The sequence below is a fragment of the Syngnathus scovelli genome, chromosome 10 (genome assembly GCF_024217435.2).
Source record: "Syngnathus scovelli strain Florida chromosome 10, RoL_Ssco_1.2, whole genome shotgun sequence".
Taxonomy (NCBI): domain Eukaryota; kingdom Metazoa; phylum Chordata; class Actinopteri; order Syngnathiformes; family Syngnathidae; genus Syngnathus; species Syngnathus scovelli.
In genome coordinates this window covers 8,033,332-8,048,679 of record NC_090856.1, presented here as the reverse complement: position 1 = coordinate 8,048,679, position 15,348 = coordinate 8,033,332, and the positions used below count along the sequence as shown (strand labels likewise).

The following is a 15,348-nucleotide window of genomic DNA, read 5'->3' as shown; positions in this document are numbered from 1 at the left end:
TAAGACATGAAAAATAAATACTGGATTTTTTTCGTGTTTTATTTGATATGCAGTATTGTGGCCACCTATGCGTGCAGGTTTGTTTGTTTTTAAATGAGAAACATCATCAAGTGCGTTCAGAAGATGTAATGTCCCAATAAGATGTCCTGAGTGCATTGACCCGGAAGACGTTCTTCTTTTGCTGTACTTCTTTCACCGCTGCAGCAACGGCATCTTGCTGCTCCCTATAGTTTATTTCAAAGCCTGCGTTGGAACCAATTCTTCGGGAACTAGAAACATGGTTTTGGCCACAGAAGTTAAGTCAATTTGAAATCTGTGAAAAAGCCTAACCTACCATTCCTAAATCAGCCTAAATCGTTTTATTTGATCGTATTTTGTTTAATTTAACAATGGACTACTGTGACCACGTATATATGCACGTTTGTGTTCTAAAAAGAGAAACTACACGTTCGGATGAATGGGATGAATCGGATGAATTTCAAAAGATGAAACGTAACAATTTTGTCCGAGGGTTACAAACGTTACACGGCAGTCGCGTTTTCAAACTATCGCGATAAATTGTCTGGAGTACACCAGCTCTCAGCACAGTTACCACGCCAGTCGTGAGCCAACAGAGCAGAAATGTGCTCTCCCTCTGTGGATCATACCCAGGATTTACCTGAACGCATTGAAGATCGTTGAATAATCAAAGCGAGCATGTTTGATCCACTCTTTGACTACTGAAAGGAAGAAATCGACTAAGGAATAGCGATCGGCGATCAACACCTGCGCGAGCAGCCCGTTTTGACAGCGAGTGTGTGGGAAGGAATGGCAGCTCCTCGGCCGATAAAAGGCATCCTGAAAAACAAGAATAACGCCGCTAGCATTAAACCTGCGCCTGGCGAGTATGTGGTGGAAAAACCTGAAGAAACCCCTGGACTTTCCGATGAAGATGCGCAGTGAGTGTCCCTTGTAGCCGTCTGTTGGGTGTGTATGGTTTACGACCGCTAGCTTAACAACAAGCGCGCTTGTTGACGCAAACTAGCGCAACTTTTACCACCGCGGAAGTCGCAACACGAAGTTATTCCGTATCAGCATTGTTTTGGATGGAATGCGCTTGTTTACAGATGCTTTGACTGTAAATCATCTGCGTGTGTTATAACTATATTCCTCGGAATATAGCCTTTATTACTGACTTGTTACATTCACGTATTGCACTAATTCTGAAGGCATGTGTCATGCAAGTCATAGAATCACGCATACCACATGTTGAATGAATGACAAATGCACAAACTCAATTCAAAGTTGATATTGACACCAAAGGTATCAAACGTCACTTGAATTGCCCACTATTTTATTTTATTTGCGCCCCCATATTCTCTCCTTGACTTTACTTACTGTCACGGTGTTATCATGTTACAGCTTCCTTTCTTGTCTTGGTAACTGAGTTACTAATGGACACGGAATCTATTATTTAACATTGTTATTTTGCAACCTAAATCGCATTTGTGGTTTTATTCAAAATACTAATTTAATTATATTCATATTATGGGCATGGCCATGAAATGTATTAAACATTAAATTTATTAAAGGCAAGGCACCAAATTGGGCAGGAGACGAGACAAAATAAAGACTACCAGGAATGGACTTCAACAAATAGTCTTATTGCTCTATCAGTAATTTTGTGATGAGTGAGTATCAGCCATTGTCCCTCTGCTAACCTAGCCAGCAACTCTAGATATAAGCCAGTAATGTTAGAGCAGCACTCTGTAAAATTAGGCCAGAGATGACAGCTATTAGTGAATTCCATTCGCGGCAAGTGAATCGGGCTTTTTCTGTGTTGATCCTAAAATAGCCTCTGCAAGAGAGTGAAGATGTAAAAGGGGGGGAAAAAAACAGAGGGTACCTGCAATGAAGTGGAGCCTTGCATCAAACAGTCAGCACCATGAGGCAGTTTTTCCATAAAAATTATGAAAACCTGCCTCAGCAATGATAATTTCATATGCTCATTTAGTTTTCCAGCAGCTCAAACACATTTACCCGCTTATGTGTCAGTCATGGAGCAAAGCCCTGTTCGTTTTTCGTTGTACAAGCAAAGGATATCCTGGCTAAGCCACCCAGCGTCTCTTCTGCTGTCGACCGTTTAAACAATACAACTTTGCTGTGTACAGTTTAAACAAGGACATAAAACTTGTCCCACCCAAAGAGTGCAATAAATTGATGGCACTGTGCATGATCATTCTTGAGGAGCATCCGAGCAGACTTGAAATTGCTCAAATGTTACAAACTAGTGCACACTGCTGTTGTTGCTGGGTCACAGAAGTCGGTAGGGGAGCACCTTTCGACTCTGTCACCTGATAGCGCTGCTCAGCTCTCTCTCATGACTCACTTTATTTAATGACTTATCTCCAAGTGAAATGTTGCCAGTTGTGGACGACCTCCGGGTAAAGTCATCAGTATAAGACCCTATATTTATCTGTAGCTTTAGCTGGTTGGCCAACCCTCCCAGATATTTTTCATGCATTTGATCCTGTGTTCCCAAAAGAATGCAGTCAAAAATAAGAATTGGGACATGTTCAGCCCTAGTTTAAATGTGATTGCTTTTGGGATTAAGGATAATTGTTTGCGGTGTGCCGTGGTCACAATGCGCTCGTCTGTAATTTCCTGTTCACTGCTTTTATTATTTTTACAATTTTTTATTTTTTTTTCCAGAAAGAAAAGCCAGAAGTGGGATGAGATGAATATCCTGGCCACATACCATCCAGCAGACAAAGATTACGGCCTGATGAAGATAGATGAGCCCAGCACACCTTACAACAGGTCCGCCTTCATCAAATTTTCCCAGTCATATATTCATCGAAATAAGTCGACGGAATATTTGTCAGACATTTGCAACTCATCAATTCCAGTGTAGAAAGTTTTGGGAATGTTTATCAGAAATGATTAAGACTTAACTTTTAAGTTTTTGTCTTAAGTAATTTATGTCTTTTTTTAAAAAAAAAAAAATTTTTTTTTTTTTAAGGATGGTTGGGGACGACGAGGACGAGGGTTCCTTGAGTGATTCAGAAGGGCGGGGTGCACTCCCAGCGGATGACTTGACATCAAAGTAAGCATTTAATGAGCATGCAAATGAGTTGAAATTGTGACAAGGTCAAAGTTGGAGGATTACGAAACAAAAGGTTAGTAATACACATGGCAAAATTGTTGGTACCCCTCTGTTGGAGTGCTCGTAGAAATAAATTCAATCTGATTAAAGTAATAATAAATGAAAGGTGGTTAGCTTCAGACGACCACATCAATTAGCCTCCTTTGTCTGTGTTATCTTGAGGCCTGCAAATATCAGTTGCTCTTTTTTTTTTCTCTTTCAATCCCTGATTACCATGTCCACCCGATCATTAAACAAATGTTAAATTTTTTTTTTTTTTAGTTGATGAGCCTAATCTCTAAAAACATTAGTCTATCGTCTTGTCTTTATCCACATCTTGTGTGAAAATCAGATTTTAGCTGGCAGGCTGAATCAGGCCAGTTCTTTTGGAGTAGTAGCACAGTAAATGGGCTCTCTCCCCCAGCCATTCACCACCATCCACTCAGCCATGAACCATTCATTTTGTCCTCTGCTGCTTTGTGAGAGATAGCAGTGGGAAATCTGTTATTTTTGCTTCATGCTCAAGTACTCGCATGCTCGGTGCTTCTCTCTCTCTCTGTCTCTGTCACTCTCTCTCTGTCTCTGTCTCTCTCTCTCTCTCTCTCTCTCTGTCTCTGTCTCTTTCTCTCTCTGTGCTTGCTCTGTCCTCACTCTGATCTCATCCTCATCTTTCCTCCCCATCTGCTCTCACTCCAAATACGGCCTGTTTAAAAGATATTTATAACCGAACTACAGCGAAATTGAGGTGCGATGGAATGTCAAAAAGTATTAAACTGACAAATCTTCTACTCTTTTTGTCAAGGCTGATAGCAGCAGAAGGCTCAGAACCTCGATTTATGAAAGAAGAAGAAGAGGAGGAAGAAGAGGAAAGTAGTGAGGAAGAAGAAGAGGAGCTGTCCCCCGAGGAACAAGGTGAGCCAGACATCTGCTCGACCGCGACCTCATTATTGAATATACAGAAGGTGTCGTCATTGAGATGGTCATAGTTTTTTAGATTCTGCTGCTCATGCAGAACTCAGCAATTGGGTCACAATTTAGTGAATGTTGTGTCCCATGTTTTGTTTCATCATGGCATCTATTGTTTATTTTTCTACAAAACGTTTTCATTTTTACGCTGATGTTTCCGCTTTGCTCCACAGCCAAAAAGAAAAAATTTCAAATGATGAGGAAGAAGCATTATAACGAGGGCCTCAACATCAAGCTGGCTCGGCAGCTCATCGCTAGCGAGCTCGACGAGGACGAGGACGAAGACGAGGAGATGAGGGATGAAACGGAGGAGGCTGAGGAGATCAGCGTTGACCCGCCACAGGAAGGTAAAAAATATTTTGGGTTGGGTTCAAGGTTCTCTGACCCGCTTCTTCTTACGATAATCAGTTTCTTTTCATGAATGACGACAAAAATTGGATTTGGACAATTTTAAGTTTCAACAAATGGCTCTAAACAATTACTCGATTATTAAAGTCGTTGCCCATTAATTTGATAATTGATTAGTTGTCAATTAATGGATAGTGTGACAGCTCTAATTTACTTTTGCCTCATTTTGTTCCCTCTAGCTGATTCTTTGGACTCGTAGATGAGACGACACCTCCCACTCGAGTACGTGTCAACTCACCTTACTGACAGACGACGTCACTGCGCCGCGTGCTTTCAATGTCGCGCCAAACGCCAGCCCCCCACCCCCCCTCCCGCTTGATCCATTTAACTCCCCTAAACAGACGGTAACCTTCAATTCATCTGTCCGCACTGTTCCAAAAAATGCAATTGAACCTCAAACCTAGTTGCAATGTCCTTCCCTGACACCATGAAGGTCTCCATCTCCCCTCCTCGCTGAGCTGGTGCGCTCTGAATACAATATGAGTGTAAAAAGATTTGAAGGCCATTGAGGAAAAGAAGGTCAAGCAAGGGGAACCCCCACCCTCTCATGACTGTGCTTGTACCAGCTGCAGTTCAGGTGGACTTTGAAACTGTGACACACTTTTCTGGTTTGTTTTGACATGATTGACAATTTTAGTTTGATGTCCATAATTGCTAGACATTTTGGATGCTGCAGTATCACACAAGTCAAAAGCGGATTTTTCTTTAAAAAACAAAAAAAATCTACCAACACTGATTTTTTTTCACTTGATCTCTGGCTTTTTACAAAGCACAAAACCTCACTTATCATTTTAAGAATATCTCTAACCTCTTGAATGACCTTTATTTTAAACACTGAAAATCATGGTTATCTTTAAAAAAAAAAAAGAAGCACTTTTCCATGTACAGTTTGTTTTTTCCCCCTGCACCTCACAATAACGAGTGTAAAAGGCAAGACTGATTTAGGCTCCACCTCCCTGTTGCTCATGGGTGGAGGAATGTTATCTAACGTTCAAGGACGAAACAGTATTAAGTCATACAAACGGTGCACTCAGTGCATGTCCATAGGAAGTCAGATGTTGGAGGAAATACTGTGTGCTTTTTCTTTCACAATGGTCCTTTATCAACTTGAACACAACCAATGTTCACTGCGCTTGCTTAATTCTGACTTTCCATAACATCTTAGCTTTGTCATACAGAATTTAACTGTAAATTCTAATGTGGGACATGCATTGAATGGCCTAGTTTATTTTGTGCTTAGCTAATGTTCAAGCAGGAGGAAAAAATGCTACTGATGAATAAAGTAATGAATATTGGCGTTATTATGGGTTCCTAATCCTGTATAACGTTATTTCAAATATTGAGGCGAAGGTTGACGGTGTTGTATTATTTTTTTTGTTGACCCATTCTTGTTGTGATTGGTGATGTGCTGAGCATTGTTATGGAAATACAATAGAGAACATCCTGAACAGGTGAAGTATGAACAGGTTGTGTATCATGTTAGTTTATTTTTTATTTTTGTCCCATTTTCTCCACTTGTTTGTACTTATTGTGGGTGTGCAGTAACTTGACACATGTAATCTTTCTACCCGACAGTTGATGGCAGTGTTGAACAGCAGATTGGATTTGTCCCCTTGGACTACTAGCAATTTACAATAGGATAAAAGCCACGATCGAGGTCATGCTCGAATTATTTACAATTCTTCCGCGGTCGCTGTTGAATCTGCAATTTAAAAACTCACCTTACACGCATAAACAAGTCTCATTCGTCATCAGATTGCATTCAGTACTTTAAGACAAGCGACCGATGGAGATATCTATTTCATCTAGTAGTACAGCAAGGAAAGAGCTTGTTTATCCCGGGGACTCATCAACAGTAATTCCAACGGATCAGGAAGCCTGTGACTGGGTGCAAAGATAATAAATATTGAGATAACAACTCACTCGTAATGCATGTGTGTTTGGCGAGTTCACTACAGTTGTTGAAAAATATTCGATTGGTATTACAAGGCTGTTAACGCAACTTCGGTTTCGGGTTATTATTCGGTTATAACTAACCTTTAGTGAAAAAAAAAATTGACCTAATCGCGCAGATTGTTCGTTTGTTACTTAGTTATATTGTGAATGGCGGTCCGATCATTACTGTGTAGTAGTTGAGTCGGTCGGTTGCGTCGCATCACGTCTTAGGTATATAGACGATCTACGTAATAGTCCGTAGTAAGTGCGTGGAAGAAAAGCTTCTCCCACTGGCTGCCATGAGCGAGATACTCGGCGACACTTTCCGTTCCCGTGACCGATTGCCGTGTCCGGAATAGTCGAGGATTTGGCGTCATCGCAGCCCGCTTGCTCTCGTTTATGGTTACATTTGTGCCCCTTGTAAAACGTAGCTGCTGGCCTTTTGAGGCTAGCTGGCTAGTTGACTGACGGACTCGGCGGCCAGCTGGTCGGACAGCGCAGCGGTACACTAACGTTAGCAAACAAGCTAATTAGCCACAAAGACTCAACCTGGATTACCGTCTTGACGATCAAATAGCGCTCGGGTGTTTAACGATCACGCTTACGCGGCAACATGAAGATAACTGTGGATTTCGAGGAATGTTTGAAGGACTCCCCTCGGTTCAGGTGAGCGATGACAACTGTGTGTGAGTGTGCGTGCGTAAATGTCCATTTCTCCTTCAATGTTTATTTGACAAACGTATCATGCTAGTTTTATGCAGAGCAGTATTATACTGCAAGCGGCCACATTACTATTTTGGTCTCAAGAAAGGTGAAGCCAGCCGAGCAGGGGGAAAAAAAAAAAAAAAACTCACCAAGTAATAGTGGGGTCTCTTTAATGCCGATCAATTATGTAAAGAGGACCTGCAGTTTTTAATGTGGATTATTATAAAACTCTTTCCGGACTTGATTGCATTGTATTGATATCCTCACAGGATATCATAGTCACAATTAAATAGACGCCAGCGTGCGCATTATTACCATTTCTTTTGAATTTCCATTCGCCTATCGGATTCCCACAAGTCGCCATTAATGTCCTTATGTCATCGATTGTGTATGATGTCACCCGATTTGATGAGGGTGTAATCGTTGCATGATGACTGGACACATTTCACTGCCCCAATGAGTTTAGGTGTGTGTGAAAGGCAACCAAAAGTCTCTTTCAAATGTTGATCTTCTGCTCTAAACGTCCACATTTGCTCTCGTTTTCCATTTCCCAGACATCTGAGAAAACGCCTCTTGCGTTCCTTTCTCGACCTCCTTATTTTGTGATGCAGCAACATCCTCTTTTCTCATACAAATGAGGAACAGATGTTTAAGAGTCATTTGTTGAGCACAAGAGAGTGTCTTGAGCTGCTGCAATTGTTTGAGTTGCTGGTCAAAACTAGTGTGATCGGTGCAGCATGTCTTAATTCTTCAATTCCTTTTGACAGCAACTTTTTCAACACTTAAGAACAAAATGCAGAATGGATCATATCAGTTAGTTTAATCTTGTCATCAGTGACCTTTGGTTTGATAGGTCAAAGCTACTAGACTTAGCTCTTAGGTCAGCTGGGTCATTGTTTATCACAAACTGACATGGAGTAATGAACTCAAACCTGTAAAAGTACACCACAGAAACCATCAGATACTTCTCTGTTATAAATGTGTGAAAGTGTAACTGTAAGTAAAGTTGAATCAAAAGTTGTGTACATTGCTGGATGCAGGTTAATTGACTTTTTTTTGCGGATTTAAAAATAGAAATCAAAAATACAATAAGTCTGTTTTGTTTCTATTGAAGCCTATGTATGAGTAGTAGTAGTCCTGAGTATGGAAATTTATAGTTTGGTTTAAATGTTTACACTTGTGTGATGGTGCATATTACAACATCAGATGAGCTCGGGTGTGTTCTGTTGTATGAAGGAATTGGTCAAACGTTCCAGCTTTCCCCTCATTTGCCGACAACTGTCGAGTCAGCAGATGACAGGCACTGAACCTGTACCCGGTGAGCAGTACGCAAATTGCCATAGATGAGCGTCACTTGGGAGGCAAGCTGTACGCTTGTTAGCATGCTCGCCCTGTTGCTTTCTGATTTAATTAAGCTGCGGGCCATTTCCTTTTAATTAGCCTTTGTTATGGTGATTAAGAGTGGGGGACTGACAGGTTTCTTGCTAGTGTCATCATACACCTACCTTTGAGGGAAAATGGCTGTTCTAAATGTTCACCCCTTTTAAAAAAATGTTGTTGATGTTGTGTAAACCTCCATTGGTGTGTTCCACAACAGCGGGACGCCTCGCCAAAGAACCGCTGCTCCACTTTCAAACAATTACAGGATCTCCGTCATAGCATTGTGCTCACCCCGTTCTCTGCATTTCTATCGACAATAACCAAGTTATACTGTTAATTGTTTTTTTCATTTATGTTAGCCACAGACTCTGTCACTATAATGTAGTGGACTTCCTGTCACCAATCAGCATTTTTACGCTGTACAGCGAAGCCCTGCTAATCTCAGGGGTGAAAGAATGAACCCTGCTTCAAATAGTCAAAGTTCTTTCAATATTTTTATTTCTGATAGCATCACATACATTGCCTAGCAACACCTGCCTCTAAATGTTCTCATTTCGGTCTCCAATTAGAACAACATATAGTAGGGCTACCCAATGGTAGTTTATTAAAACAATACAATGTACCGTATTTTCCGGACTATAAGGTGCACCTAAAAACCTAAAATTTTCTCAAAAGCCGACAGTATTATATATTATATATGGACCAAATTCCTCAATTTAAACTGGCCCGAAGCATTGTGTCATGGAATCAATCATAAGTGGCCCGCTGAAGACTATGAATCATGAATCTAAAAGACTATGGATCATTATTTTGTGATTATAAAGTAATTTGTTATGTCTAAAGTTCAAATAAAAAAGATAAAATGGAGAATGATTTGATTTGGATTAAAAATCTGACATGATGCATTAATGATGCGCCTTATAGTCCGGTGCGCCTTATATAAGGACAAAGTTTTAAAATGAGCCATTTATTGAAGGTGTGCCTTATAGTTCATTGAAGGTGTGCCTTATAGTCCGGTGCGCCTTATAGTCCGGAAAATACGGTACTGCTTTAAGAGGCATCAAATTTGTGTTTTACGCAATTAGTCTGGGGTCCTGTGAGTGCACATGGTAGGCTACAATTCTGACATGAATTTAAAACTAGAAGTAGGGGATGACCCAGTTTTACTCGCTGCCCTACAAACCTTTGCACGGAAAACTTGGCAGCACAAAGCCAAGTACAAGTGTCATTACTGTTCTCTGGCAGGTCCTCACAAAAAACCAAAACAAATATAATTTTTTTATAGGTACCTTATTTTTGTTATGGATTTAATACAACTGACTAGTGGGGATGTTTGTTTTAAATTGTGTAACAATCTCAGTTTTAAGAAGGAAGGCCTGTCCTTACTGTGGAGAAATACCTTTTCAGTGAGAACAGGGATCTAAACATTCCATGAGTGCTGATTTGGCCTTTTCTTTGCTCATGTGGTTTTGCATTTTCCTTTTGATGGGATAGAGACTACAACAAACCACACCTCAGTCTTTATCTAGCCCTAGCGTCAACCTCACTACCCAACTTTTTAACCACAATGTCTTGCTTCTCACACTTGTTTTGTCTCGGACAGAAAAGTTAGAGTAGAAGACAGAAGGCTGTACTGCTGCAGGCTTCTTGTGTAAGGTTCAGCCATGACATTTCTGAAATGGAACTTTAGCCTCACATACAAAGTCTAATGTAGAGTTTATTGTAATGAAATTAAAACAAAGTGATTGTGTGCCTCGTGGCAACTTGCATAACTTTTTTCTTTGTTTTTGTTTTGCTAGAACCAGATGTCAGATGATTTGCCAAAAGTGCTTTTCACTTGAAGCAAAATACCTGCATCTCTCGCCTTTCTTCACAGCAGCATGTGGGCTCTCCGCGGATGGCTGCTTCTTGATGCCACTATGAAAAGATGCGATAAGCTTGTGTGTGCACAACTATTTTGAGAATATATATTAAAAAAAAATACTACTGGACCGTCTTTAATGTTGCTATATATTTGAAGACACAATCCACTTATGTTTTCTTGTCAAAGGTTAGAAAGATATTAATTACATCTGTTCTATTAGCAACGCAATCTGAGCGCTCCAACTTCCATCACAGTGTAATTTGCAGTTTACTTTGGTACTATATTACTATCACTGAGTCCTTTATATGCTACTATACACCACTTGACCACTAGTCAGTTTGACTCAAGAGATAAATGGGCCTATGTGATCATCTAGAACACAGGTGTCAAACTCAAGGCCCGGGGGCCAGATCCCGCCCGCCACATCATTTTATGTGGCCCGCGAAGACAAATTGTGCATCACATTCGTGCGTCATTATTAGAATTGCAAATTGTTTTCACTTTTAATATCTTTTTTTTTAAACATTTGACCAGTTTTTACTCGTCTGATTTGAAAACGAGTTATTTGTCACTTTGTTTTGTAGCTTTTACTGCATATAATATGAGGTGCTCATACATTTATTTGGGTTTACAGTCATAATGGCCCTCCGAATGAAGCTCTGACTACAATGTGGCCCGCTAAAAAAATGAGTTTGACACCCCTGATCTAGAATCATGATTATGAGGCAGTCCGGATAATGAATGAATACGTATCTTAATATTTCCAAGTAGCAACTAAACATAGTTGGCCAAATTAATTGATTTGCCAGTTTCTACTGGTTCGAGGGGTATTGTTAGGAATGTCTACAGACAGACTTCAGCTTCACTTGCTGCATGTTTTTCACATTAAATACACATAATAGCTGTTTTGCCTACATTCCTGGGCAGCAGTACATTCACAAGCTTTGAGGTAATTGTCATGTTGTCCTTGGTTGAACAATGGCCGCAGTATGTTTGTGGTCTCAAATTGTTCACATTTAACATGCAGAAGGATTCTTGTAGACGCTAGTATTGTACGGTTTCTGCAGTAAAAGCAGAGCGCTACCCGAGATGTCCTCTTGTATTTTGTTTGACGTTATGCCAGATGATGTTGTTGGCGGCTGTTGATGTGACTCAAGGGACAAACAACAAACATCTGTCCCACTGCTATTACAGTAGGGTGTTGCTTTTAATCCTACTGCCCAATTTCACGGGAACACCCTTGCGTGTCTGTCAAGCACCGTCGCTGACCTCATGCATTTATTTCTTAAACAATCCCATTCCTTGAGTAGGACGAATGATACATAAAAAATAGAAAATTCAACAAATCAAATGTATCGCAACTGACCAATAAGTAAACCAAGCTGACATTTATTTTCATTTTTTCAATATTTCTTCTGCAGAGCCACCATAGAGGAAGTGGAGGGGGATGTGTGCGAGTTGGAATCGAAGCTCGACAAAGTGAGTACCATGTTTATAGATCATATTTTGTTTATTATTGTTCATTTAAGCATTGTACTCACCAATGTTTTTGAAACCGAGCGCTACTTCTTGGGTACTGATGAATGCAAAGGGCAATGAGTTTGACGTACATTTCTGAGGTTACAGGTCATACATGACAATGACAGGCTGTTTGCTGACTGCAAATAAGTTTTAATAGAGTGTTTGTCTAATATAGTAAATGCTGTTGTAATAACATAGCAATAACACTTTTTTCTCCCCTCTTCATTTTTTTTTTCTTTTTCACTGTGAACGTAATACTAATATTTCTGTGTCCTACCCATATATAAGAGAATTATATTTACCTAGAGACCTTGGGCCCAAACTATTCATGGTCATTGTTTGCTGGACTTATTAGAGTGTTCTCACTCCCCCCTCCCACCCCTGGTCTTCTCAAAATCCCATCTCTGTGACTCAGCCCAGCCTTTACTTCCTCTCTTGCTATAAAGAGGAAGGATCTACTGGAGAGTGGGAGTGGCTCTTACAAGTTGTGTGTGTTTGGGTGTGTGTGTGTGTGTGTTGATGGGTGGAGTTTTTAAAAAGCCACACATCCATGTAGCAACACACTCAAAACAAGACAATACAAAATGATTACATTCTCATAATTGTTCATGAATTCTCCAGAGTCACTTACATTTTCTCTCATGGTCACTACTCTGTTCATTCTTTATCCCTGTGACTGTCTTGATGCAGTACATTGCAAATATTTTTTTTGTACAGAAAATGGACGGATGAATGTTGAATTGAGTTTTTATTTTATTTTTTTTAATTTTAGCTCAGACATCTCCGTGGGAGAGAATGGTGTATAGCCAGGCTCGGTTTATGTTTGCATAACCTAAAACGATCTGTGTCCCCCACCAAGTGACTCAGAAGGTCAACAAGTTCCTTTTTTATTTGAAGAAGCTAACAATGCCTTAGATTCCTACTTGACACCACTTTACCTCGTCTTCATGGCATGCTTTTTTGATGTTATCTTTCTTTAGCTGGTGAAGTTGTGCATTGGGATGATAGATGCTGGGAAAGCTTACAATGCTGCCAACAAACAGTTTGTCAACGGGATCCGGGAGCTCGCTTTGCAATCTACCAAAGATGAAGTCATCGAGGTAAATACATAGTCTGACTCACACCTCTTTTGTGTACTTTCAAAATAAAGCTCTGTTCCAAGGTGGATTTGCTTGACTTGATTGAGCCACAAAAACTCATGTTAAGTTACCCAAAATCCCAAATACATGTGGAGTTAAAAAAAATTTGAGCTATTAGGCCATGATTGTACGTCATCTTAAACTGACTTTTTTAACTTATCTTTGTCCCCTTTTGTCGCCACAGTCCAGTCTTTCAAAGTTTGCAGAAAGCCTTCAGGAAATGATCAACTATCACACGGTAGGTTCTTCCATGTGAAACGGGATATGTTCTCAGTGTTTGAATCCCCTTGTTGACAGCTGCCTGATGACAAAACCCATCTGGTATGGCAGTCTGTGGCTTCAACTCTGGCCACGTCAGCTGATTCTCAAAAGTGGTTGTTACCACTTAGCGATCTTTTAGCACATGATCTGAAACAGTGCTCTGTTTGATAGTGCTAGGCTATCCTAAGCACACTGCTCAGATTGTCCTCTCTGCTTTCCAAATTACATAGAATTCATAATAAGGGTGAAGTGCCTGTGAGAAATTACTGCCTATTAGCATTTGACTAAATAGCAAAAAAAAGTACGCAAGTATCACAATGACCAAAAATCTTATTTGGCAAGTCACAGAGAAGCGTAGTTTTCCAATGCGAGTGTTCTAATCAGTGTTTTATGCTAATTGCTCAATACAGATTACGATCAATGATGATGTGGAATAAGGACATTTCAAAAATTAATGTTAGAGCTACACATAATGATTATTTGAATAAATGATTAATGTCGTTATTATTTTTGATGAGCTTTAAAAAATCCTATGCCGTTATTATTAAAAATCGCCACACTGCATTCGCTATTTTGAAGCTTTTGCATCTCTCTCCAAGCTGAGTGATCTTTTTTTTTTGGGTGATTGGCAATATAAGGCATTGATTGACATACGGCATCAACTTGTGACTTTCTTCAAGAACTGTTTATCTTGTTTCATACATACAACCATTGTTCATATAATTGGCAATCATCTTTTACTGTACAGATACTGTTCGATCAGGCCCAGAGATCAATCAAGACCCAGCTTCAAACATTTGTTAAAGAGTGAGTATTAAAACAATAATGATTTATGTAAGAAATGGAGATGAATTACTTTGCATTCTGAAGCCAAATCACATAAAGGGAAGAGAGAAAGTATACATTACGAGTGGATGGAGGATGCCAAATTATTTACCATAAACATATATTTTTTAAACAGAGACTTACTTCCAAATATAGCTTTCAGGTGGGCTTGTTTTTTGAAGAAGCAGTGAGGCATTAACCCTAGTTAATTAGATTTTGTGAGAATTAGCCTGTTTTTGCCCCTGGCTCACCAAGGCTTAACACCCACATCAGTAGTCACAGTGCTTTTCAGATCGAGTAGGAAAATACGTTTCTCCACAATTACCCACTGCCTTACAGCATTCGAATATGACTTCATCTCTCTAAGCCAAGAGACGAGAGAACAGAGGTGATATACAAGAAATTTTCACGTGGGTGCACTGCAGACACTCTCAACCGCACGGCCTCGTTAGCATAATGAAAGATGCAAAATATTTCATTTCATGTAATCAACCCTGCTGTGGATCAAAATGAATGACAACTTGGCTTCTTTTTAAGATTCACTTACATCCACCAAGACACTTTGGCAAAACCACTTCATACTCTATCTGTCTGTGCACCTTATCAATTGCCAGTGACCTGCGCAAGTTTAAAGAAGCCAAGAAGCAATTTGACAAAGTGAGTGAAGAAAAGGATGCAGCGCTGATCAAAAATGCTCAGGCTCCCCGCAACAAGCAGCACGAAGTGGAAGAGGCTACCAACATCCTCACCGCCACGCGCAAATGCTTCCGACACATCGTGCTCGACTATGTTTTACAGGTAGGTAAAATGTATTCATCAATATATTTGTTTGAAGCTTTCATTTGAGGAAATTAGATTTTTTTGTTTGTTTAACGGACAAAAGTAGAGGCACACATATTTATTTACTGACGAGTTTTAAAATGCTGCACCAGCAGTCATAAATTTGAACTGAAAGCCTAATTTGCTGAGTCAGGGTTTAACATGCTGATGTGGTACAAGGAAGAGTGAACCGCAGATGTGTTTGAACCCACTAAATACAAAGTAATACACGCTAGCTACCACGTGATAGGGATTCAGTTGTAGCAGTACTATTATTAGTGATGAATCGTGCGTCAGACATAGTGTGGAGATGTGTACATGCAGTTATTGATAAATTTCAATAAAATTGGTGATGAACATGTAAAAGAGGACGTGAAGAATAGAACGTGCATGAATCGCCT

At 40.0% G+C, this 15,348-nt stretch overlaps 2 protein-coding genes and 1 long non-coding RNA gene across 6 annotated transcripts in view; all 3 read left to right on the top strand.

Annotated features, from left to right (window-relative positions):
• Positions 1-545: 545 nt before the first annotated feature.
• ppp1r2 (protein phosphatase 1, regulatory (inhibitor) subunit 2) lies at positions 546-5,961 on the top strand. Its single transcript, XM_049731993.1, has 6 exons — positions 546-938; positions 2,692-2,799; positions 3,002-3,085; positions 3,927-4,036; positions 4,264-4,437; positions 4,678-5,961. The coding sequence occupies exons 1-6, from the start codon at positions 808-810 to the stop codon at positions 4,695-4,697; spliced, it is 627 nt and encodes a 208-aa protein (XP_049587950.1). The 5' UTR covers positions 546-807; the 3' UTR covers positions 4,698-5,961.
• A 659-nt stretch (positions 5,962-6,620) lies between these two features.
• Positions 6,621-15,348, top strand: part of acap2b (ArfGAP with coiled-coil, ankyrin repeat and PH domains 2b) — a 28,757-nt gene continuing 20,029 nt past the window's right edge. The window contains exons 1-6 of one of the 4 annotated variants that reach the window (XM_068652252.1): positions 6,621-7,099; positions 11,804-11,861; positions 12,884-13,003; positions 13,227-13,280; positions 14,052-14,110; positions 14,743-14,926. In XM_068652252.1, the coding sequence (XP_068508353.1) occupies positions 7,047-7,099; positions 11,804-11,861; positions 12,884-13,003; positions 13,227-13,280; positions 14,052-14,110; positions 14,743-14,926 (528 nt within the window). In that variant the 5' untranslated portion in view covers positions 6,621-7,046. The remainder of the gene's footprint in view (positions 7,100-11,803; positions 11,862-12,883; positions 13,004-13,226; positions 13,281-14,051; positions 14,111-14,742; positions 14,927-15,348) is intronic. The other 3 variants (XM_068652253.1, XM_049731988.2, XM_068652254.1) reach the window with 3 other exon arrangements.
• LOC125976108 (uncharacterized) lies at positions 7,108-10,606 on the top strand. Its single transcript, XR_007484179.2, has 2 exons — positions 7,108-10,169; positions 10,318-10,606. It is a non-coding gene; the product is annotated as an uncharacterized lncRNA (long non-coding RNA).